The sequence below is a fragment of the Ptychodera flava genome, chromosome 14 (assembly GCF_041260155.1).
Source record: "Ptychodera flava strain L36383 chromosome 14, AS_Pfla_20210202, whole genome shotgun sequence".
In the NCBI taxonomy this organism is placed as follows: Eukaryota; Metazoa; Hemichordata; class Enteropneusta; family Ptychoderidae; genus Ptychodera; species Ptychodera flava.
The window spans coordinates 7166234-7189788 of NC_091941.1; the positions used below are offsets into that span (position 1 = coordinate 7166234).

The 23555-nt window shown below is 40.6% G+C and overlaps 2 protein-coding genes across 2 annotated transcripts; both read right to left on the bottom strand.

The window, feature by feature from the left end:
- Positions 1–649: 649 nt before the first annotated feature.
- LOC139149137 (multiple coagulation factor deficiency protein 2 homolog) lies at positions 650–7675 on the bottom strand. Its single transcript, XM_070720705.1, has 4 exons — positions 7226–7675; positions 4842–4928; positions 3597–3733; positions 650–3176 (listed from the first exon to the last, which is right to left on the bottom strand). The coding sequence occupies exons 1-4, from the start codon at positions 7378–7380 to the stop codon at positions 3043–3045; spliced, it is 513 nt and encodes a 170-aa protein (XP_070576806.1). The 5' UTR covers positions 7381–7675; the 3' UTR covers positions 650–3042.
- Positions 7676–8730: 1055 nt separating this feature from the next.
- LOC139149140 (15-hydroxyprostaglandin dehydrogenase [NAD(+)]-like) lies at positions 8731–22178 on the bottom strand. Its single transcript, XM_070720708.1, has 7 exons — positions 21930–22178; positions 13632–13758; positions 12905–13011; positions 11393–11489; positions 11017–11093; positions 10363–10511; positions 8731–9113 (listed from the first exon to the last, which is right to left on the bottom strand). The coding sequence occupies exons 1-7, from the start codon at positions 22020–22022 to the stop codon at positions 8987–8989; spliced, it is 777 nt and encodes a 258-aa protein (XP_070576809.1). The 5' UTR covers positions 22023–22178; the 3' UTR covers positions 8731–8986.
- Positions 22179–23555: the final 1377 nt, after the last annotated feature.

Here is a 23555-nt window from a genome sequence, read left to right on the forward strand (position 1 = left end):
TCTATTCTAAGCCCGGCGTCCTACTTGGCGTTTTCCAACTGGTCGAGTGCTGAGGACAGAAGGTTCTGGCTGTGTCGTCCCTCCGAATACCACGCCGCTTATAGCGACTTCGAAAGGCAAAAAAAACCCGGTATTGTTGACAGTCCAGAAGGCGATTTGAAACACGTAATCCTGATATTTTTTTATAAGCATCAATCATCACACGAAAAAGATTAAGTCATCTCAATGATTAACATACGAACACGATTGAAACTAATTTTGGAGAATTGGATGGTGAAATAATGTCGGTTTAATCTGCAAATGTAAGCTCATCTGCTTTTCTTTAAACTTGTACACTTGTTTTTACGAGTAATTTGTAATATTGCAACATTCACTTATGGGCACCGAACACTTTTGAGAAATTGGAAAATATGAAGATCCAATTATCCCAAATTAGTTCCAATCGTGTTTTAGGCAATTAGTAAGGCAATAAATGAAACATAATCAAATGTACGTGTATTCTGAATGGCAAAACTTATCAACAAGAAGCCAAGTTACGATAGTGGCTATCGGGTTCCATTGAAGCACAATAACAGCAATCATATCAACTGATACATGTTGTGAAACATTGCACCTGTCATGTTATGGGGGAAAAAAAACCATTGCGAGATGACATTAACAAATCATTTTATTTCTGATAACAAATAATTAATGTCATTCACAAATGAACGAAAATTTTGACAAACATTTATTCTTGTACGACCTTTATGATAATTAAAGTAACCACAAAGAAGATCAATGGAGTGACAACTCTCGTCGTGTTTACAAAGGCGAAATTGTATAAGGTAAGGAGCTGGTGTGATATTTTCAATAATTCAGTCATCACTAATCATTATCATAACTGAATCTGTTCGGGAAATAAACGGCTTGTCAGCTCCTGCTAGACACAGCGACTGCTTCCACAGTTCATAGATAACCAGTAGAAAAGTTTATCCTAGACAAGCAGTGTTCCAATAACACGATTGGAACTGAGTTGGGATAATTGGATGGTGAAGTAATGTCTTTAAAATCTGCTAATGTAAGCTAATCTGCTTTTCTTTTAAAGTTACACACTTGTTTTATAAGTAATTTGTAATAATGAGACATTCGGCTATCGGGCACCTAAGATTTTTGAGAAATTTGAAAAAATATGAAGATCCGAATATCCCAAAATAGTCCCAATCGTGTTCAATTTCAAACTCTTTCTGCAGCCTCTTCGTCTTCCCAGTAGACACCATAGACACAGATTTTTCAACAGTGCTTGATGTCATGGTAATACATTCTTACAAACCTTACAGCAATACGTAAAATCTTCTAAGGAAAATTACCTCAAAACATGAAAGAGACGCTTTTATCGAAACTTGTCACAACTTTCACAGAACAGTATACAAAAATATATGAATGAATTTTCTTGCGCACTCTCAGTCACATAAAACAGCATTCATATTCTAAACGAACCCTACACATAATAGACCAGCCAGGATGATGACCGTGCTAAACTCTGGATCGATGCCCTTCAAAATCCGCCACATTGATTAATTTGCAGTCTCTTTGATGAATCACACGCGATTCAATTTAGGGTGCAATAGACTGCAATGTCATAGGAGTAAAACCGTGTGTTGCACCTCACGTACACATCAGGGATAGCATTCGCGGTAATTTAGTAACGTGTTCTCGATTATTTTTGCAGGAATCCTCAGTTGTGAAATTTTAGAAAAACGTTAACCAAATGGAAGCAGGGTTTCTCTGTCTATAGTCATCTACACCGAACGAACAAACGAGTCAGGGCATACGATGCAATTTATATAAATCTAAGTCTAAATAATAAAGCAAACTACATTCAAATATTCACGAAGGAAATGGAAAATGAACTGTTTTACAATCTAATTGACAACACTTCCCTACTCTAACGTCCACAAAATACCTGGTTTTCAAACAATTAAAAAATAACTTATATCTCGAATGGCAGTTAAATTATTATCTGTGTTTCTCAGTGAAGATGTCTGCTAATACCAGTATTTGGTGATGAAAATCCTGTAGGTTACGTCATTTTACGGCCACGCTACGGAGCTCCATCTAAATTGTATGCAAGGACACGGACTGCTTCAAGTTGCAATGGCAATGCAAGCGCTAACGATAATTCATCATAGTCGATACTTTGGACGAATACGGGGCATGCATCTGAATAAAAATAAATCGACTCACGTAAAACTGTGCGTGGAAGAACATTAAAAACACCGGAATATGTACCACGTGTATTTTGTGTTATGCAATATCCCGAGTTTCCAATTATATCAAATAAATTACTACACTTGAAATCTAATCACTCATTTCCTGCTTTTTCTTTTCAAATGACATTTTCATCGAAAATCGGTAAACTACTATTGCTGTTTGAGATGTCCAGATATCGAGTGACCTCTACAGCAAGATTACGAATTAGTGAGCTATGGATGCCATCATCTGTCTCGCTGGAAAATTTGAAAATCGGAGAGCGGACGAGATCATCTGGAAAGACTGCACTATTCGTAGACGAGCGCTCTCAGGAGGAAAACCGCCGATGTGGAGAAGCAGTGCGCATCCAGTTGCAAGATTTGATTGGTCGGAGCACCACCAAATACTGAACGGAAGATTTGACAGGTGGTGCGCCATAGCAATTGTTTGAAAATACACGTTTAGATTGGGCGAAGTATTGGAGCCTGCAAATTGGGAAGAAAAGTCACAATATACGCTCAATACCGTTGACGAAAATCAGGGGAAATCTGTATCTTATCCTTATTCATTCATTTTATGTGGAATTGAGTATTTCAGGGAGAGCATTTGATCAGATCTAGAAGCAGTTGACTACCGATGTTGTGACTGCCTTGATATGGGGACAGAGTAACCGTGTGTGAATACAGTAAAAATACGTAAAAACAAGAAACAGCTAAACGTGAATTGGTTTGCTCGATGATCGAACATGGAAATAGGTGGATAAGGGTCACTTTGTGCTCTATTACTGTGTGCATAGTTTGTGACACACACTTCTCAGAGATCACCCGACGACTGCTGTCGGGTAGCCGCGGCTCTCTCATCTCGTCTCCTGGCAACAACATACTCAAGGTAAGTCAAATATCCGTCATTGTTGAAATCGTCTTCTTCCAGCACTTTGTCGATGATTTCTGAAATAAATAAATAAATCATAAATAAATATGATTCGCGTCTAGTCTACGATGTGTTAGATAGTTGCATACCAGGATATAGGCCAGGTTACATGGTAGTCTTGGGGTACTACCACGTGGTTATTCAATTGGAAGACTATTGTTGAATATATGATACCTAATGAAGGTATCAACAAGTTTTTACAAGTCACTGCGGATCATTGATTATTACGTTTTCAATATCGCTTTTCTGTTATGTCTGTGTAGTTGCAAACATACGTTAGTATTTTTAAAATGATGACAATGATGATGGCCAGGATATGATGACGATGATGAATTGATGACGGCGAAAGCGATTTTAGTTATGATGAAGATGACAATTATGATGCTATCAACACCAAGAAAAAAAACAATAATAATGTATAGAAAATGCTTTTCTACCTGAATAATACCCGATTCTACTCTGGATTTCCTCAGACAGTTTGTCATCCATTGAAAGGTCATGTTCCATCATGTGTGTTAGCGCCGCCAACATTTCCAAGCCGTCTAGTTTTGTGTTGTTATCGAAGTCGTGCATTCTAGAGAATGGAAAAAAAAATAATGATATACGATTTTGTTTTAGTTGAGGTAGACAGCTCAGTTATATTTTCTGGATCGTCTACATTAGTAAGGAGTAACTTTTAGAGGTCTTTCTTAACCCGGCCTTGATGAAAATAAATATTTGAAAAAGCTATAAAGTCCGAGGGCGATCTTCGACGATTGAAGACGTGTACATGTAGTCCTTGCGGGTCAGAGGGGATATGAAAAATTATTTATCATAAGCCACATATATTTAATAAAGAGTAAAAAAACCAAAACTACTGTCAGAAAATTCTTTCAAAATCCAACAAACTGAAATATCTGAGTGAGTCTCACCATAATTACGCTAACACGAGTCGGGCAAATAAAATATTTGACGCATGGCGAAAGGAGCAGGGTATGTGAAAATATTCGCGTTCTGTGAAAGAAAATCGTATCGAAATCTCCCCTGCGGTGGTGCTCGTGAAATACGAGGTGTTTGTGAGCTCGAAACCACGGCCCATCCACAAAAATCAGTCCAAAATCCTAAACTGGCCTGGCATCCCATTTCATATGGAAAATAAAAATTTTCAATTCTAAAATTTAACAAACAACTCGGGACTGGTCTTAATTGCTTGGTTTTGAATCGGAAGTTTTGAATGGATTTTCCTAGAGAATTGAAACCTGCATCAGCCTGTTGCCATAGCAGCAAATTGATGAATGGGAACCTGAACAGGGCTACACTTTACGGTCATTGCTATGGATTGTAGAACGACAATACTGTAGTTGTCTGCTGGCGTATTTGAATATTGCTGACGTCATAAGACGCGAAATTTCTTGGAAACATCCGTCCTGAATGTACTTCTCCGTATGCTCAAAATGACGGGAAGTTTCTTTCTCCCCAAAGAAAATTGCGACATAATTTTCAACAAATGAAGCATAGACCCAATGTAGACCCGGGGAAACAATCTTTGTCCGTGGCACGCGTAAATTATAAAGGTTTAGGAAAGGTCTTGTTTCTTTTTATTGGCGAAGAGAGGTCGATTACTGCTTTTGAATTCGCCACACACTTAGATCATGAGCAATTCGCAAAAAAAATCATGGCTACCTGTCTCTCAGTCTACTCACTTAAAGTAATGAAACTCCAGTTCTTCATCTGTCATTTCGTTTTCGTCAATCTCTCCGGCAACATCTTTCAAGTGTTCCTTGACATGCCTGGAATGAGAATTACCTTAAAGTTCATTATCAAAGCAAATGACATAGCATATTACTTCACTAGAAGTAACAGAGATACGACAATGATCAAATGATACATTTGGTTGGAAATTGGAATTTCTCACTCTCTCAAAGAAAATGGCGGGGTCCTAATATTTCCCTGGCTACTCAATGTAAAGTATTTATCAGGTGTATCCGAGCAAAGGGTACTTAAATCACGTGATTTCAAAATATTCATTTGCCTCGACAGGAGCAGAGGGTGGCTCTCTGAAGGGCAAGCAACCAGTCGAAACGACGTTAAATATTAACAGCAACCTGAAGACTACTATTACCTCATCCTGACAAATGAATGATACAGAAAAGGTCACAGATGTTCGACTCCCATGAGATCGCATCACGCTGAGACCTGCCAACGTTGATATTAATGTGGCTCAGCATGACGAATGGACTTTAGTCTGTGTCGGAAAATTCACGTGTACTGATGCGATTCGTCTGCGGGCTACCTAGTTACGGAGATTGGACATATTGGAAGGTAGTTTAGCCGATGATACAGAAGAAGGTCATACGCGACTTTTTTTCCTCCGACAATTAATGGAAGATGACGTGGCCTTTAAATATCTCATTTGACATATATTATCGATCATATCTTTCCTTTCAAAAAGAAGACACGTCAAATGTATGTCAATAAGGGACTGATTGATACTAAGACGAGCTCTTCGAGTCCTTGAAGACAGGAAATTGAAATGACGTCACAAATGGTCATCTTTTTTGTCTTTGGGAAGGTCTTTTGTCAGTTAAAGAACAATATTTTGACGCTCATTAATTTGCAACGCGTTACTTTATGTTACAGCCCCCTCAGAATGGAGAGCTAAACTGTGATAAATCACTCGATCGTATAGGTTAATATGACGGCAGTGGCTACTGTGTTAATTTAGTGTATCCGCGACGCTTTGTTGGCCTATTGCTATCAAACAGACACGAAATTATCAAATTTAAAAATTTTCCAGGGGGGGGGGGTCATCGTTCGAATGACATTCATACTTTGTAAGAAAGGGCTTTGTCACATGGCACCGACTCATGTGAAAAAGCCATGAAAATTAGTTTTATTTTTATGAAATTACATAACAGAAAAGATTTAAATGGTATTTTTTTCACGGCAGACAACCTTGTCAGTGTTTTAGTGATGTACAATAAGTAAACACTTCCGTACACATGATGATATTCACCGTATCTAACCACGGTCCCTGGGACCGTGATCTAACAGTGCATTACCCGCTTCGTAACACCCTGTATAAACATACACTCGTTCCACACTTTATCGATTTCTCCGCGGGAAAAAATAATATCCTTGGGTGAGCGATATGAATAATCAGCAACGTGTTTACCTGCGGTTTTCGATCGTTTAAATCGTTCAACCTCTTTAGCTGCCAATCAGCACTGCGCATTCAGTGATATTAAAATGTCCTTCTAATTTCCTTATTATATTAGGAAAATCCATCTGACCTCACACAACACATAAGGAATATACACGTATGCAGTGCCATGCACACCAGCCATTCTTACGACCTTCTTATCGCGTCACATTTGTTGTTCGATTTACATGCTTGGTCAGTTTTACGGCTTAGACAGTGGCTAGCATACACATAGTGTACTGGCTAGACATGATCACAGTGGATAGAGGGACTGTGACATGATCTGTAGAATTAAATGACCGAGGTGTCTCTGCAATACGATGCACTTTATGACAATTACGACACAAGAAAAAGATGAGTAGTTGTCAGTAATGTAATTTTGCTGCGCATGTGGGCAGATAAAAACTTCAGTATGGCCGGATTTCCTCGCGTGAATGAAGGGAAACTCAGTCGAACAAATTAATGACGAAAACGTGCCTTTTACAATGATTTATAGCTATTGTTACAACTGTTCTCAATTTTAATGAGCGGTGAAACGACTGACGTTGCTGACATGAACGTGACCTATTGTTGCCCGTCTCATCTCACAAAATCTTCGTATAGTTGTGCATGGCAAACGAGAACGCGTTCGTGCAGATAAAGGAATATATTTATATATACTCACATCGGTCTGTGCCACGGTGTGTGTGTGTGTATGTGTGTGTGTGTGTGTTTGAACATTTGCTGCCATCTATTGATGCGGATAGATATCTTATGAGGAAGGAAGGAAAACTGCCACACTGACGGATGGATGGATGGATAAAATGCTTTGGTGCTATTCAAAGCCTGCTCATGGATTTAAATTTTCAAAACATTTCAAGTCTCCCCCGTATTCGAATTACTTACTCTTTGTCTCTGACAACGTTTGGATCGTGGAATTTGTTGCTGGCATCTCCTCCGTGTTGGCCTCCGCCTCCGTGTGCAACATGGCCGTCTGCCGTCGATCCGCATTGAACGATAACGATGAAGGCCAGGAAACCCAAGAACGAGTAGTACTTCATGTTTGACAGTGACGGCTGCGTTGTGCGAGCAGCTGGCTTCGCTGAGCAAGATGTCAGTTGACAGGGGAAAATCAGATATGACAAGCTTGATTGTCCACAATTTGGGACGACAGAGCCGTAAAATTTACCTCCGAAAGCGATCTTAAAATTCAATCAAGAAAGATCATTAGCAAGAAATTGGTGCCCGCTGTTCCGGTATCGAGCTGGAACGTACCATATGCACGCTAAGATTATTTAATGCACACACAGCAGCTGATTATTGCGGACGCATGTACTCAGGTGTATGATTTATGTTAATATCAATGCGACTGCGCGGTAAAGTCGTATCGTCCATCTCAAGAACGTAGGAGGGGGGGTAATTCGAACAGCGCAAGAGTTTGCTTCCCTTCTCGTCAAGTCGTGATGTCAGGAGCTTTGAGTAAGGTTGGTACTGAAGAATGAATTAGGTCTTGTTTTTAGGATGGGACACTCTCATTGGACCGCCAGACAGTGAATTTAAAATTCTGCGAAATCAAAAACAAAAGATTGGAAAAGCAGTTGTGTGACGACTTGCCGACCTTTCAGTGTCTTGCATTTCAATCTATCTATATTTTGAGTGGCCCGAGTTGGGTGAATTTTGAAATTTTAAAGTCTTATGAAACTGCTTGTAATTTCCGGAATTTCATATTGCTGTAATATTTGGTGATGTTTTCCACTAAATTTGTTTTCGTTCTGCTCTTTCTTCTACTTCCGAAAGCATGTCGAAACAACTTCTGTTTAGTTTGTCAATAAAGTGTCTATACAAGTAGAATAAACTGCAATTGTTTAACTTTGAACTTTAATCCAGACCAGAATTCACTTCTCAACAACAACAATACAGTCTACACATGTACAGGCTTAGTTGACAAGCTAAATAGTACGTATCTCAATATGCTTTGCTGCAGTTGTCATGAGAAACAAAAAGTGAAAAAATCATCAAAAGTGAAAGCTACTGGCCTATTTGATGTTTTTATTTAATGGGCGAGGATTTCAGTTTTGGCAAACTTTACAGAAAAGATAATGGCGCACGGAAGGCTGAACGCCATTCAAGTCGTTTTGCCTTCATAAAAACATCCCATTTTAAAGGACAATGCCTACACGAGCCTGTATAAATTATGTAAATTAACTGAAATCAACATTAAAAGCTGATTTTTTCGCTCCTCCGACTGAAGCATTTCACATGAATAAAAAGAAGACATTCATGAGAAGCTGTCAATAATCGGACTTCATGAAATCTATGACTGACATCCCACATTTTTGTCAAAGTATTCGTCTGTGAAATCTGAATTATTATGCGGAAGCAGCTGATAAAATCTAGTGCAAACATTTGGGTTAATCTTTGTGAAATTGAATACTTTATTCCATTATCTGAAATATGACAACTCTTCAAATTCAGCGCATTAATCATATTTGAGGAGGCGTGTCTACCTCATCGACATCTCGTTTCCAGGCCAACCAAGTATTACATAACCCAATAACTTTCTCAGTCGGTGTCAGCACAAAGCACTTTTCAGTTGTTACCATGACGACTGACCAACTATTCCTTTCTGTGTCATGGCAGGAGGAGAGTCAGGTCTCGTCGCGGTCATCAGATAACGGTAATCTTCGGCGGTTCCACAACAAGCATCGGATCATCGGGAACGACGGCGCATGTCACTCCGTTGTAACTGGAGTCTTCGATGAATTTTATCGTAGCTTCCACAACATTGGCAATCCTAATGGAAGAACAAACGTTAGTGGTAACTTCACAAAACTATGGTGACTACACGTCACGTCGGTAAAAGTGCACGACAAACAAATAATGAGGTTAAACTAGTCAGAGTATATTGTTGTGACTAAATTCACTCGATTAAAGGAGTCTGTGACCATTGAAGATGAGTTGTCTGGGATCATTCCTGAATCATGCCACGTAAGATATAAATGATGAATTGAATGGATCCTTGAAGCATACTTTGTATTAGCTCATCACCATAAAAGGGAACTGCAGACTCCTTGTGTCAGGAAATGCATTCTTGTATCCACACAATCTCACACGCGCCATTCAACTGAAGTCACAAGAGGGTCGAGACCTTTCACTGTCTAGTCGAAATTTGGCTATCTATTGTTGAGACCTTCAAGCCTGAGAAACGATGTCAAGCCAAACGCAACGATTTATTAGACCGGTATAGCTACAACAGTAAAGGAGCTGAGAAGAACCTAAACTTCACTGGAAACAATCAGAAGTCAGCGGTTATAATAGTAGTGATCAAAGAACGATGGAATCAAGACTGCTGATAGATATACACATTATCATAGCAAATATTGCAAAGACTACGTCAAAAGCCGCAGATTGTAACGGCCGTATAGGAAAAGGACGGGTCACACAAAGGAATGAAAGACCACCAAATACAACTGCAGAGGCACGCAATCGCTCGTTGCAGCTCGTGTGAATTCTTCGTACTGAACATTTTGTGTGTATATAGATTTTACATTGTCTTTCGTCATCATCTGTACAATTTCTTAGCAGATAGTCTGATAACACTTCTACATTTTCTCATGCTACATAGTTCTCCTGTCAGAACTCAGTGAAGACTTTCCTCCGATCACGGAACCGGACCGTGCTTCCATGAGACAGAATCGTCCTCCACAGAGAACTTTCACTAGAAATCATTCCGACATCACTCTACGTCTTTTTTCCTTTGTTTGCTAATGAAATAATTTTGATTTGGTGTAACTTGTCAGTTCATACGTAATAATAAATAAATATATTATACTTCGCGGTACATAGCTATTGTTTATTCTCAGCATAGATGATAGAGACATCTTCCGTACCCTACACTCAATCGGGGCCTATTAAGAGTTACAGGTGTAAAATGCGGTCATCGTTTGTTATGATGCACTTTATTCATGTTTGCAATTTGCAAACGATTTTCTAGGTCTCAAACCCTGCTGTTTACACCACCACCATTCTCCTCCGTCACTTACGGTACTCTTCTGGCTAAACCCTTTCGCTCTGCGTACAGTTCTTTGTAGCGGCAACCTTTCTCCTCGATGTCAATAATCATCTGCGTATCGACAACGCCGGGACACACAGCATTCACACGGACGCCATTTTCTTTCAGCAATGGTTCCTCCTACATCAGAAACAAAGACAGTCGTTCAACACTTACAACTGCGTAATTGTCGAATTTTAAGATGGAAAGGGGGCTAGAGGTGTGTCCCACGCGAAGGCCGCATTAATTAATTGGCATAAAACACGATGTAAATGTATATCAAATGGTCTCGACGAAAGAAGTCATCAAAATAGCTCATTATAGTCCTATTATTTGGTCATTTGCCCAGATATTAACCATAAACATATTTATCAGAAGGTTGGGTATACGCAAACTATGGTAGAAAAGTTGTTCTGGACCATTAAGGTAGATTCTGAGGAAAGTGTTCGACTGGCTGAGAAACAAGAGCGTCGATGAACTGGAATTCGTATGTTTTGGAATGTAACATAAATTACAGGCTGGTGTTTTTGTCTCAGTTCAGTGAGGTCGTTTTGTATATACAAGTACCATCAACTAGATTAGTTCAATATTAACAGTTACGATAAATGATAAAGCAATCAGAAGGCGGGGCGTTGTAAAATCTTACCGCTGAGCTCCTAGTAAAACCAACGATTCCGTGTTTGGTGGCGGCATATGTTGGCACGATACGATTCGGTAGAAAACCTGGAATGGAAATAACACTGATTAAATCACAGAAATTCTTTCCCGTGGGTTTACGATCTTACAATCATGACAACCGTTGCCTTGGCCATAACAAGCTATACGATAAAGGAAAATTTGTAAACACTACTTCCGAATGAGACAGTAACACTGATGACCCTAAATTGGTCTCTACCGGACAGTAAACGGCGAATAACAATTCTGCTGAGGTTTAATCAGTGGAAGGTTCATATTGATCGTGACTTTAGATCACTCAGATCGGAACATTTTCATTAGGAAAGACACAAGCAAGCATTACAAACCATTCACTGAAGCTATATTGACGACAGCGCCACCACTACCACCATTTTGCGTCCCCATGTGTTGCACTGCCAGGTACGTCCCTCGGATGACACCTTTCTGCCAATGAAACAACCACATCTTTACATTAACAGAGGCTTTGATGACGGTTCCGTTTGCCACAGTGTTTTGATACGTTTTAGGTCTCACAGCTGTGATAGTTCACACGGACAGTGAGGTGGAACCGAAATATTTCAATTCATTTTCTTCCAAAAAGCTGACATTTGCAACACAGGTACCGTAACTTACGACGCCATGAACACAGCAGGTTATACAACAGAGTACAATCTCAAAGGAGCAAGGATTCATTAATTGCGAGATCTTTGACAATAGCTAAACTTCCCAAACAGGCATGAAGTGACACTAGTTTTACGACACAAAATTGATAGCTTCCTCAATCACTTAGCCTCTCAATTATGAAATAGTTTTCTTAACAGTTTCTGATACAACACGAATGGAACTAATTTGGGATAATCTGATTTTCATATTTTTAAATTTTATCAAATGTGTTAGGTGTCCTATAGCTGAATGTTGAAATATTGCAAATTACTCCTTAAAACAGGTGTGTAATGTTAAAAGAAAAGCAGATAAGATTACATTTGAACATTAAATCGACTTTACTTCACCATCCAATTATCCCAAATTAGTTCAAATCGTGTTATACTTAATTTGTTAATCACGGACTTTATTATTCAGGCCATAACAAATGCACCTCCTTATGCGTTCTAGCAATGGCTCGATATTTACGTGATGTTTTGCTTTCATTCCGCCATCGATGTAGGGACTGTGGTATACGTTTCGGTTTTACACAAGAAAGTGCCTCGGGGGTGTATACATTCGGACTCTCAAAATTTTACAATATCCCTTTGGTCTACAATTAACTTGTGGGGACTCATTATGAAGTTTATGGGATAAAATATCTCATGGCTCAGTTTTTGTGACATCGAAAATTCGAAGTTCAAAATAGAGTTAATGCAGTGATGGCGGCCATTTTGAATTTCAAATGTCGGTATATATCGGGTAATTTGTTTTTTTTACAAAATTTTGCACGGTAACTCTGACTTTGATCTTGAGTTTCCAAGAGGACGAGGTTTCAAGTTCTAAGCGGGACATTTGAGCAAAAGTGCAAATTTTTCAATTTCGAGGCGTGTACTACCTTTATGTCACTAAAATGCATGGGACAAAATAATGTCACTACCGTTATATTCAATATGTACTCACTAAAATGCATGGGACCAAATAATGTCAAACTTTTCAAACAAACTGAGTCATTTGAACAGCATAATTCAGTTGATATAAATGCAAACACAATGTAAGGAAAGATCATTTGTGTGAACTGTTGGCCATCAGTATCAATCTGAGCACCAAATTTGAAAAAAAAAATCTTATTTTCCCATTGAATGGCAAAAAGGCTAAACCGATCCCATGAAGCGCAAATCGCATCATTCAGAAAAACATTTTCCTTTCTGACTCACCAAATTGACGTCTACCATGTGATCCCAGTTGATTTCATCAGTAATGGCAGCGTTGTTGCAGACGATATTAAGCCCATTAAAATGAGACTTTATTTTCTCAAAGGCACCTGAAATGAATGATTCGCAAACACAGATTTGTTCATGAGGCCGTGGCAAGACAACAAGATAAGTGTTGGTCCATTTACTGTGATATTACATGATATTGGGAATGTTGGGCTATTTCTTTAATTTTTTCCAGCCATTCTTCAGTATTACATACAGTCCCAGTTTCTATTGCGAAAACAATCCTTTTCTGTTGTCAGGCTTGCTTGTGGTGCTGTTTCAGTGTTTGTGTGTGTACATAAATAACATGAAACAATGTTTATACCACTAAGCACTGTATGATATATATAAGCTTAACATATATACTGCACATACTAACAAATACCCACAAATAGGCAACATATAATATTGGGAGAAACTAATCAGTGCGATCAATGACAAAACTTCTTCATCAGCAAAGAAAGTCAAAATGATGGGTACGACATGTGACAACAATGATCAACCAAAATTCCCCCTGCAATGTCAACTTGGTGATTACGATTACAGTAAAAATGACCATAACAGCACAAGAACTCAGATAAAGTTTCAGTCGTGTCACATACAGACTGTCGACCTCAACCCCGTAAACTGTAAAGTTAAAGCCAACTATACCATCAGCCCTGGATAGACCAGCCCTGTGACCTACCTTCAAACTGATCTTTTGATGATACATCACCGTGTACGTAGAGTACCTTTTCATTGCCAAATCTACTGGACAATGTTTTCACTGTTACTTTGGCTTTATCTTCATTTATGTCGATCAAACCAACACCCTTGAAGATGGGGGGAAACGATAAAAAGTAGCAATTTATTGTACAATGGGTATGTTCATTTTGACAAAATAGAAAGTTGTTTAGGGTAATAAGTTTTACTTAACAAGTTTGGAAATAAAATTGTCATCGTATTTGAATTTTGCAGAAGCAGAGATGTTGATATAGACATTGTTTGTGAAAGAAAGCTTGGTCTAAAAACTCCACCGTTCGATTCACGGACTTCTGTAGCAGTGAAATAGTAAGCCTTTAATTGAACCCAAATAGGAATCTTAAAAATAAAATACAATAAAAATTTCTGCTGATATAGGAAAGTTAACAAATAAAAAATGTAATAAAAGACAAAGTAGGTATATAAATGTACATAATAAATCCATTATTCTGAGAATTAGATATCCGCTATTTGTCAAGTTTTACCACGTCTACCAGTTAATATTCGTAAAATGTCGGCTCAAATATCAAGCTTGATCTATGACCAATTATCAACAAACAATACATCGTTTTGCGGTGAAATCTCGCAAGTTTGCATAAACACAATTATATTCATCGCTTCCACTGAGTCGCGAAAATCTATAGCTCAGATATGTTTATGACACAGTTTTTATAATTATTTTGCCTGTGTTCAACCCGTTGCGTACGTATTGTTGTGTGAACACTGTGCAGTGCCGTTTTTATCCCTTGCTTATCTTATCCCCGCGCATGTGATGACGATCCAACTTACGTGTAGCTTCTATTCATAAAAAAGCCAAGATATCTATCGGAACCTGAAGCCACTTTCTATAGCTGTTTTTATTTTCTCGTTTGGTATATGATTTTTAAGTCGCATCTCATCATAGGTTGGGGTGTCCTATAGGCTATATATATTCATATCTTTCATATTTGATATAAAATTATATTTCTTCAGTGTTTCAGCCAGCGTGCGGCATTGCGACATTTGACGCAATTTTTTTGGTTTTGTCCCCATAAAATAATCTTTGTGGGTCACCATGACGCAACATACGTAAGCCATAATTTACTCGATATTCCTGGTACGAGAAACAATAAAGAGACTGGTCACGTCGATGCCAACAAACATGTAACTAAGATACAGAGTGACTGGCACGTGCACTATAGAACAATGTTACAATTTTTATATTTGTGAAAATGTGATTGGCGGCATCGTTTTCATGGCATTTTAGAAGTTTATGCGCATACCACGTGGTAGCAATAACTAAATGATACCGAACGTTTCACGTGGGAACACGTAGATCGATATCGATGCCCAGTCATGTCTGGAAAACAGAAACGAATCACTTCGTTTTTCGATGGCGCTCCAAGGCCACAACGCCGGGCTGCTCCGACTGATACCGGTTGCAGTGAGAGTATTTCCGACCCGGGTGAGCCGACTCCGACGTCTATATCTGAGCCTGTGTCTAAAAAGAAACGACCCGAGCGAAAATTCAACGAAACGTGGCTTCAGAGACCCCAATATTCGCGATGGTTGGAACATCATCCCGATGGTAAAGGCATGTTGTGTCGGCTTTGTAAAGACACTGGTAAACAAAACCATTCACTGATGAAAAGACAGGAGGATGCTCAAATTTCCGCACATCGACACTGGATCGACATATACAAAGTTTTGATCATAAGAAAGCCATGCAAGAAATTTCTCTTCGCAAAGATTTACAAGTTGCCGTGACACGTGCTCTTACCGATAAAGAAGAGGCAATTCTCACGGCCATGCGTACAGTCTACTGGCTGGCTAAGGAAGATGTGTCTACCAGGAAATATTCGTCACTACTAAACTTGTTGGAACTACAAGGCGTATCTAGCCTACAACACCTCAACTGTGGTGATAATGCCACGTACGTATCATGGCAAACTGCGGATGAAATGCAGGATGCGATCGCATCTATAATCAGATCCAAGATTGAAGCACAGTTACGGGGCAGCGAGTTTGTGAGTGTCCTGACAGACGAAAGCACTGACATTTCAGTGACAAAAAATTGGTTGTTTACGTACGTCTCATGGATGAAAACTTTTTGCCGAAAACGTGCTATGTTGGAAATGTTAGCGTGAAGGACGGTACAGCTCTGGTCATCACAAACGCGCTGAAAGACATGCTACTTGAGACTCGAATAATTGAGGCACGACAACTCGTAGGGTTCGGTAGCGACGGAGCCAGCGTTATGAGGGGCAAGATTAACGGTGTCGCTGCACAATTACGTCGGGACGTAAATCCGTTTCTCCTCAGTGTACATTGTGTTGCACATAGACTCGCCCTTTGCACTAGCCAAGCGGCAATTCAGTCGAATACCTGAAAAATATCAACAAGTGTTGACGGACATTTTCTATTTCTTCAAGCGCTCAGCAGTCCGTGTAGAAGCCGTCAAGTCTGTTCAGACTATACTCGACGATCCACAGTTAAAGTACAAAGAAGTACACGAAGTGAGATGGTTCTCATTTATTCTGCGCTTGAAACGATTTATCGTACGTTCGGTTCACTCGTAACTTATTTTGAATCGGTTTCAAGAACCAACCCGGCAGCGAAAGGCATCATGAACAAAATGACGCAGTTTGAATTCGTTGCGACAATGAATTTGCTGATGGACATAATCCCGATACTGACGCAGCTAAGCCTAGCATTTCAGAAGTCGGACATCGACATTGCCATGGTACAAGTAGCGGTCCAGGGAACAATTACGCAGATAAAATCTGTTGCCGATGATGGCGGAAAGTTTAGCAAGGAATTCGAATCTCTGCATGGCACCAGTAAAGAGTTCAGTTACAGCGGTCATCAAATAAAGGTTACATCAAAGCAAACAAGCCATTTCGAGAGCATCAAGAAGACTTCATAGCTAATATCCTGGATAATATTGAGGAGCGCTTTCCGACAGAAACAACTGACGTCATTTCCGCTTTTGCCGTACTGGCTCTACGTCCAATTTCTTTTCTTGGCAAGGAAGAATTGGAATCGTACGGGGTGGACGAAATAGACTCTTTAATCACCCAGTTTGGAACCGACCGCAAGGCAGGTGATAACTCTACAGTTCCAGCACTTATCAACGCTGAAGCTACGAAGAATGAGTGGAGCCAATTAAAGCATTTAGTGATCCAACAAAAATACCCACGAGACAAGATGTCCACTTTGTGGAAATTACTGCACGATTACCACGCAGAGCAGTTTCCGAACCTGATGAAGCTTGCCAGCATCGCGCTTGTATTGCCAGTTCAAACAGCTGACTGCGAACGGGGGTTTTCGATACAGAACAGGATTAAAACGAAATCCCGGAATCGACTGCAGCCAAACCGTGTCGATGTTTTGTCACTCATATCGGGTGAAGGGCCGCCGATCCAAGAATTTCCGTTCAGAGAAGCAATGAATGTGTGGAAAACGACGAAGGAAAGAAGAATGTTTCACAAAAGAAAGTGAAAACCTGTTTATGTATTGACAAGTATCAGACTGTGTAACTTTTCACGTAAAAAATACACTTAACAGTAAAATTTCGGTCGAAAACCCAAATGATATATATACAAACTGCGGCTTTGATCTCTGCTCATGATGTTTTTACGCAGTGGCATTCCAATCACCGCGGGGAGTCTAAGAACAGACAATATTTTACACATTTAAACGAATCGAGTGGTAGCCCTAAATCAAACTTCGATGTGACATGGTAATTGTTTTTCACCGCGGACCTAATTACCCCGTTTTCAGAACAGTATCAGTATCGCACTGTTTTCTCATAATAGGCATTGAAACTTTGTTCTAAGTGTGTGTCAGTTCTCAATTGCGTTTGGCACAACACCAGTGGCTTATGTACCGGTATGTACTTACCTGTATGTACTCACCTGACTCTGCTTACAGTATTGAACGCCAAATAAAGTACCAAAGTCATGATGACACACAATGACACTGTACTGTTTATTTTATTGAAATACAGTATGTCCCTCAAAAATTCAAAATGTCCCTCATTTCAACTCAGTATGGGTCACTGTGTCCCCATGCCATCAAAAGCTGGCTGAAACACTGTGTTAGCATGGTAATCGTAAGGTACAACTTTGGAAAGTTACGCATTTTATACAGTCTGTCATACGGATGTCTTTAGATGTCAGTTTCTGTCATATTTAGACTTGCAGGCGTCGAAAAATTGCGCAGTCACAAAAATGCTGACATTTCGGCAAATAGCTTATGTCCAGTCAAACTCCACGAATGCCCCTGCACAAGTACGTCCATTTACTGAAAATGTATTTGTCAATACAGAATCGATAGTCGTGACCAAATGGGCAGATTTTCTCCCGTTTAAAACCTTTTATCACTTCTTAAACGTATAACATGATATTTTAATACAATAGAAATTCAACATAACGTTATATAACACTGCATATACAATAGTAAAAATAGCTTTGATCGACGAGGGTCCAAATCGGCAACAGAGCTGCCGAGCTATTCCCGGCGAAGCACGTGCGGGGACAAAGTCAGCCGGAGATAAAAACTGAACCGGTAACACCACAATCAGCGTATAAATAGTACTTAGTCTATTATTTATTACAAAAAAAATGTCTTCTTGGTGAGATCATGGAGGTAGCTTCTACCTCCATGGGTAGATATTTAGTAGGATACGATGTTCATGTGCTTCACAGCAGGTCAATGAACCCGGAAGTACATTGTCAAGCTGGTTTAGCCGTGACATGACATAATGTAGTAGGCCCCTGTTTAGCTGGAGAAGGAACTTCCTCATGTACATCAGTGTTTCAGCCAGCTTTTGATGGCATGGGGACACAGTGACCCATACTGAGTTGAAATGAGGGACATTTTGAATTTTGAGGGACATACTGTATTTCAATAAAATAAACAGTACAGTGTCATTGTGTGTCATCATGACTTTGGTACTTTATTTGGCGTTCAATACTGTAAGCAGAGTCAGGTGAGTACATACAGGTAAGTACATACCGGTACATAAGCCACTGGTGTTGTGCCAAACGCAATTGAGAACTGACACACACTTAGAACAAAGTTTCAATGCCTATTATGAGAAAACAGTGCGATACTGATACTGTTCTGAAAACGGGGTAATTAGGTCCGCGGTGAAAAACAATTACCATGTCACATCGAAGTTTGATTTAGGCTACCACTCGATTCGTTTAAATGTGTAAAATATTGTCTGTTCTTAGACTCCCCGCGGTGATCAGAATGCCACTGCGTAAAAACATCATGAGCAGAGATCAAAGCCGCAGTTTGTATATATATCATTTGGGTTTTCGACCGAAATTTTACTGTTAAGTGTATTTTTTACGTGAAAAGTTACACAGTCTGATACTTGTCAATACATAAACAGGTTTTCACTTTCTTTTGTGAAACATTCTTCTTTCCTTCGTCGTTTTCCACACATTCTTGCTTCTCTGAACGGAAATTCTCGGATCGGCGGCCCTTCACCCGATATGAGTGACAAAACATCGACACGGTTTGGCTGCAGTCGATTCCGGGATTTCGTTTTAATCCTGTTCTGTATCGAAAACCCCCGTTCGCAGTCAGCTGTTTGAACTGGCAATACAAGCGCGATGCTGGCAAGCTTCATCAGGTTCGGAAACTGCTCTGCGTGGTAATCGTGCAGTAATTTCCACAAAGTGGACATCTTGTCTCGTGGGTATTTTTGTTGGATCACTAAATGCTTTAATTGGCTCCACTCATTCTTCGTAGCTTCAGCGTTGATAAGTGCTGGAACTGTAGAGTTATCACCTGCCTTGCGGTCGGTTCCAAACTGGGTGATTAAAGAGTCTATTTCGTCCACCCCGTACGATTCCAATTCTTCCTTGCCAAGAAAAGAATTGGACGTAGAGCCAGTACGGCAAAAGCGGAAATGACGTCAGTTGTTTCTGTCGGAAAGCGCTCCTCAATATTATCCAGGATATTAGCTATGAAGGCTTCTTGATGCTCTCGAAATGGCTTGTTTGCTTTGATGTAACCTTTATTTGATGACCGCTGTAACTGAACTCTTTACTGGTGCCATGCAGAGATTCGAATTCCTTGCTAAACTTTCCGCCATCATCGGCAACAGATTTTATCTGCGTAATTGTTCCCTGGACCGCTACTTGTACCATGGCAATGTCGATGTCCGACTTCTGAAATGCTAGGCTTAGCTGCGTCAGTATCGGGATTATGTCCATCAGCAAATTCATTGTCGCAACGAATTCAAACTGCGTCATTTTGTTCATGATGCCTTTCGCTGCCGGGTTGGTTCTTGAAACCGATTCAAAATAAGTTACGAGTGAACCGAACGTACGATAAATCGTTTCAAGCGCAGAATAAAATGAGAACCATCTCACTTCGTGTACTTCTTTGTACTTTAACTGTGGATCGTCGAGTATAGTCTGAACAGACTTGACGGCTTCTACACGGACTGCTGAGCGCTTGAAGAAATAGAAAATGTCCGTCAACACTTGTTGATATTTTTTCAGGTATTCGACTGAATTTGCCGCTTGGCTAGTGCAAAGGGCGAGTCTATGTGCAACACAATGTACACTGAGGAGAAACGGATTTACGTCCCGACGTAATTGTGCAGCGACACCGTTAATCTTGCCCCTCATAACGCTGGCTCCGTCGCTACCGAACCCTACGAGTTGTCGTGCCTCAATTATTCGAGTCTCAAGTAGCATGTCTTTCAGCGCGTTTGTGATGACCAGAGCTGTACCGTCCTTCACGCTAACATTTCCAACATAGCACGTTTTCGGCAAAAAGTTTTCATCCATGAGACGTACGTAAACAACCAATTTTTTTGTCACTGAAATGTCAGTGCTTTCGTCTGTCAGGACACTCACAAACTCGCTGCCCCGTAACTGTGCTTCAATCTTGGATCTGATTATAGATGCGATCGCATCCTGCATTTCATCCGCAGTTTGCCATGATACGTACGTGGCATTATCACCACAGTTGAGGTGTTGTAGGCTAGATACGCCTTGTAGTTCCAACAAGTTTAGTAGTGACGAATATTTCCTGGTAGACACATCTTCCTTAGCCAGCCAGTAGACTGTACGCATGGCCGTGAGAATTGCCTCTTCTTTATCGGTAAGAGCACGTGTCACGGCAACTTGTAAATCTTTGCGAAGAGAAATTTCTTGCATGGCTTTCTTATGATCAAAACTTTGTATATGTCGATCCAGTGTCGATGTGCGGAAATTTGAGCATCCTCCTGTCTTTTCATCAGTGAATGGGTTTTGTTTACCAGTGTCTTTACAAAGCCGACACAACATGCCTTTACCATCGGGATGATGTTCCAACCATCGCGAATATTGGGGTCTCTGAAGCCACGTTTCGTTGAATTTTCGCTCGGGTCGTTTCTTTTTAGACACAGGCTCAGATATAGACGTCGGAGTCGGCTCACCCGGGTCGGAAATACTCTCACTGCAACCGGTATCAGTCGGAGCAGCCCGGCGTTGTGGCCTTGGAGCGCCATCGAAAAACGAAGTGATTCGTTTCTGTTTTCCAGACATGACTGGCATCGATATCGATCTACGTGTTCCACGTGAAACGTTCGGTATCATTTAGTTATTGCTACCACGTGGTATGCGCATAAACTTCTAAAATGCCATGAAAACGATGCCGCCAATCACATTTTCACAAATATAAAAATTGTAACATTGTTCTATAGTGCACGTGCCAGTCACTCTGTATCTTAGTTACATGTTTGTTGGCATCGACGTGACCAGTCTCTCTTATTGTTTCTCGTACCGGGAATATCGAGTAAATTATGGCTTACGTATGTTGCGTCATGGTGACCCACAAAGATTATTTTATGGGGACAAAACCAAAAAAATTGCGTCAAATGTCGCAATGCCGCACGCTGGCTGAAACACTGGTACATGTACCACGTTAGAGGGGCCTTCGCCTCCTGTGTACCCATAGACAATAGAGGGGATCCCCTATACTGCATATAGAGTATCGAACGTATGAATGAACCTCGACACAGCCTCTCAGCGCGCGCCAAGAATACTTTCAAAAACCGCGGCACATTTACTGTGTGTGTCAGGCCCATGTTAAACCATCAGTGCATCATAGGCGCGCCCAGTTTTTCACTTGACAGCCCCTTAAAATTTTCGAGTGTATTTTCGAGAATATTATCTCGACATCGGTTAGCTATCCCGTATCCGCAGCCGCAAGAAGATTACATACAATCACTTATTGTATGGTAAATGCCTACCTTTATCCCCTTTTCCAGTAACCTTGTAGCTATCGCTTTCCCAATGCCGTCTGCCGCCCCAGTAATCAATGCAACTCTATTTGCCAATGCCATGGCTTTGTTCCTTGTCGAACGATATATCACAGTGTGGATATACCTTTATCACGTGCCCATCTACAGAGCTGACTTTACCCATATAGATAAGGTAGGCCCTAGGCGTATCTTGCTGGATATTATAGCGTTCGGTCCGTCGCTGGTGAACTTTGACCTAGCTGTTTGCGAAAGCGTGCTTTCCGATAGGAGAACATAAAGGTAGCGTCATCACAGTCCCTCGTGGGCTATTCAGCTCTGGGACTATTCGCCCCATAGACGAGTGTAAAGGGTTCCCAGACACTTCGCACCAAAACCACTTCGCACAATACCATCTCGTCCCATACCATTTCGCACCAAAACCACTTCGCACCAAAACAACCTCGTACTATAAAACCTCTTCGCCCCAAAAATAACGTCGCCCAAAACCATTGCGCCCAAAAAACAATGCCACTTCACTCCCCAATTTATCGCTAACCGTTAAAAGCTGAAAATAACCAACCACTGCCAGTGAAGTTATAATCACCTTTCTATCATCCCAGGACTGAAATCTTGAAATTGCACATATTTCGAGAAAATGACATCGCATCGTGCAATACGCGCACGTACCTGAAATGCACAGGCGCTCCTTAGACTGGGTAGTCTGCTAAGTAGATCGATTTTAAGATCGATCTATTGATATCCCGTAGTCGATATGCCCGCCACTGCAACCTAAATACTCTGGTTGTGAGTATTTAGGTTGCAGTGGCGGGCATATCGACTACGGGATCAATAGATCGATCTTAAAATCGATCTACTTAGCAGACTACCCAGCTATAAGGAGCGCCTGTGCTGAAATGTACAATTTAGTAGTTTGCGTGTTTCTTTTTTTTCTAATATACCGTATGGTTTCATGGAAGAATAAATGGTTCGTGGTAGCCAAGTTGTAGGTAAAAACAACGTTATGATTCGTGGCATCGACGTTTTAGCCTGCTTTAGGACGAGTTGACGGAAGTATACTTTAGTGACGTGGTTTTTGTACGAGGTGGTTCTTGGGGCGAAGTGGCGTTGGACGAGGTAGTACTTGGGACGAGGTGGTTTTGGTGCGAAATGGTTTTGGGACGAAGTTGTGTGGGGCGAACTGGTTTTGGTGCGAAGTGTCTGGACCCCGTGTACAGAAGCGGGTTGTTTCTCGCTTCTGTACACTCGTCTATGGGGCGAATAGTCCCAGAGCTGAATAGCCCACCAAACGACCGTGTTCACACATTCAGCTTCAGGAGTCAAATGAAAATGATTCTGAGTGACCGTAGGTACAACGTCAGCTTCACCACAGTCACCTGTATTCTATTCCGCCCTGCGTCTACATTAGCTCTGCATGGCAGGGCTGTGTGTTACCGGCGTTACACGGCCTCCCACCACATGTGGTGCCCTGCCATGCAGAGCTACGTCTACATATGACTACATATATCTACCGTACCGGTATCTTCAAGTACCTTATGTAACATATTCAAGTACTTTATGTACCTTATCATACGTCTACATATATCTTTTTTCTTCAGAAATTTACAACCAGATTTG